Source organism: Hoplias malabaricus, chromosome 15 (assembly GCF_029633855.1).
Source record: "Hoplias malabaricus isolate fHopMal1 chromosome 15, fHopMal1.hap1, whole genome shotgun sequence".
Classification (NCBI taxonomy): domain Eukaryota; kingdom Metazoa; phylum Chordata; class Actinopteri; order Characiformes; family Erythrinidae; genus Hoplias; species Hoplias malabaricus.
Genome location: NC_089814.1, coordinates 19378705 through 19380255, shown reverse-complemented (window position 1 = coordinate 19380255; position 1551 = coordinate 19378705). Strand labels below are relative to the sequence as shown.

The following is a 1551-nucleotide window of genomic DNA, read 5'->3' as shown; positions in this document are numbered from 1 at the left end:
TGTGTAAAATTATATAATCGTTTGCATAAAAGGTGTTTGTAACTTAAATAACTGCAGTGGAACATTTTACAACATCCAAAACTAATCAGCAAAATGAAGAGGGTGAAAAAAAATGTAAATCAATCATTAAACTGAAACTGAAAAATGTAGATAATATTGGCTATGGCAATGAAATAGTTTTACAACAGGTCCAGAGTCCCTGGGTTGGGGATTTGAGCCGTCTTTGCTCTTTTAATGTTTTGGTGGGTTCTGTATCCCACTGGTGTGTGATCACCTTCATATTCATCATCTCTCATTCTGGTACTGGCTTAGTTTGATGTCATGGACTGTTATAAAATCCAGTGCATCAGGGTTCTTCTGGTTCACTCTGAACTGAGAGAGAACAGTGCCATTATTTTGTACAAACTAATATTTAGAAATACACGTGATCTGTAATAAGATTTTCAGTTCTTTTTTTGTATTGTTGTGTAACAACTGTTGGTAACTTTAGGTGCCTCAGTCTGTACTGATACATATACATGTATTGAAATATCAGCATAGACATTATCATAATTCATACTAATATAAATATTTATGCAGCTTATGGCACTTTTTAATGGAAGCGCAGTTGAAGTTTGGATAATACAGCAACAACTAGATGACTTGCGGAATGAGGGGCCAATACTCAAGCTTGCTGTAGCAATGTTTATGACTCTGTTCTTTTTGTATGTAAATGGGGTCATGTTTTATGTTCTCAGGAGTAAGAGGACTTTTAAAGAGACTTCACGCTACATTCTCTTTGGCCACATGCTTCTTAATGACTCAGTTCAACTTCTTGTTTCTCCTTTGTTGTATTATTTTGCCTTCGCTTTTCTCAAGGTTGTCACAGCTGCCTGTGCTTTTATAATTTTTGTTTCAAGTGCAACATTCCGTAACACTCCTTTAAACTTGGCTGTAATGTCACTAGAGCGTTATGTGGCCATATGTTTCCCGCTAAGACACACAGAAATAGCCACTCAGAAAAGGACTTATCTTGCAATTGTATTAATGTGGTGTATTAGTTCTATTAACCCCATGATTGACTTGTTCTTTGCAGCAATAATGGACCCTAACTTTTTAACCATAAATGTATTTTGCTCCAGGGACAGGCTTTTCATGAAATCATGGCAACTCGGTTTGTTTAATGCACTGAATATGTTTTACTTTGTGTCAGTGACACTGATCATCATCTACACTTACATCAACATTATGATCACTTCTAGGTCTGTGTCCTCCAGTAAAGATTCAGCTAGGAAAGCCTACAGGACTGTGCTGCTGCATTTATTTCAACTGGGACTGTCTCTCACCTCTTTTTTATTTACGAACATAGAAAGAGAACTTTATATATTGACTGGTAGTTTTAGCTCTCTGTATATTAACCTGCTATATCTGAACTTTCTTTTTGTCCTGATCCTGCCTCGCTGCCTGAGCCCTCTCATCTATGGGCTGAGAGATGATGCTGTTAGACCCTTGTTCAAATTGTATTTTTTCGGTGGTAGTAGCAAAATAAAGCCTTTGGTCAATGAGTCTTGA

The 1551-nt window shown here is 36.8% G+C and overlaps 1 protein-coding gene across 1 annotated transcript; it reads left to right on the top strand.

Moving 5' to 3' along the window:
* The first annotated feature begins 582 nt into the window (after positions 1-582).
* On the top strand, positions 583-1551 carry LOC136668032 (odorant receptor 131-2-like). Its single transcript, XM_066645278.1, has one exon. It carries the CDS (start codon positions 583-585, stop codon positions 1549-1551), a length of 969 nt encoding a protein of 322 aa, XP_066501375.1.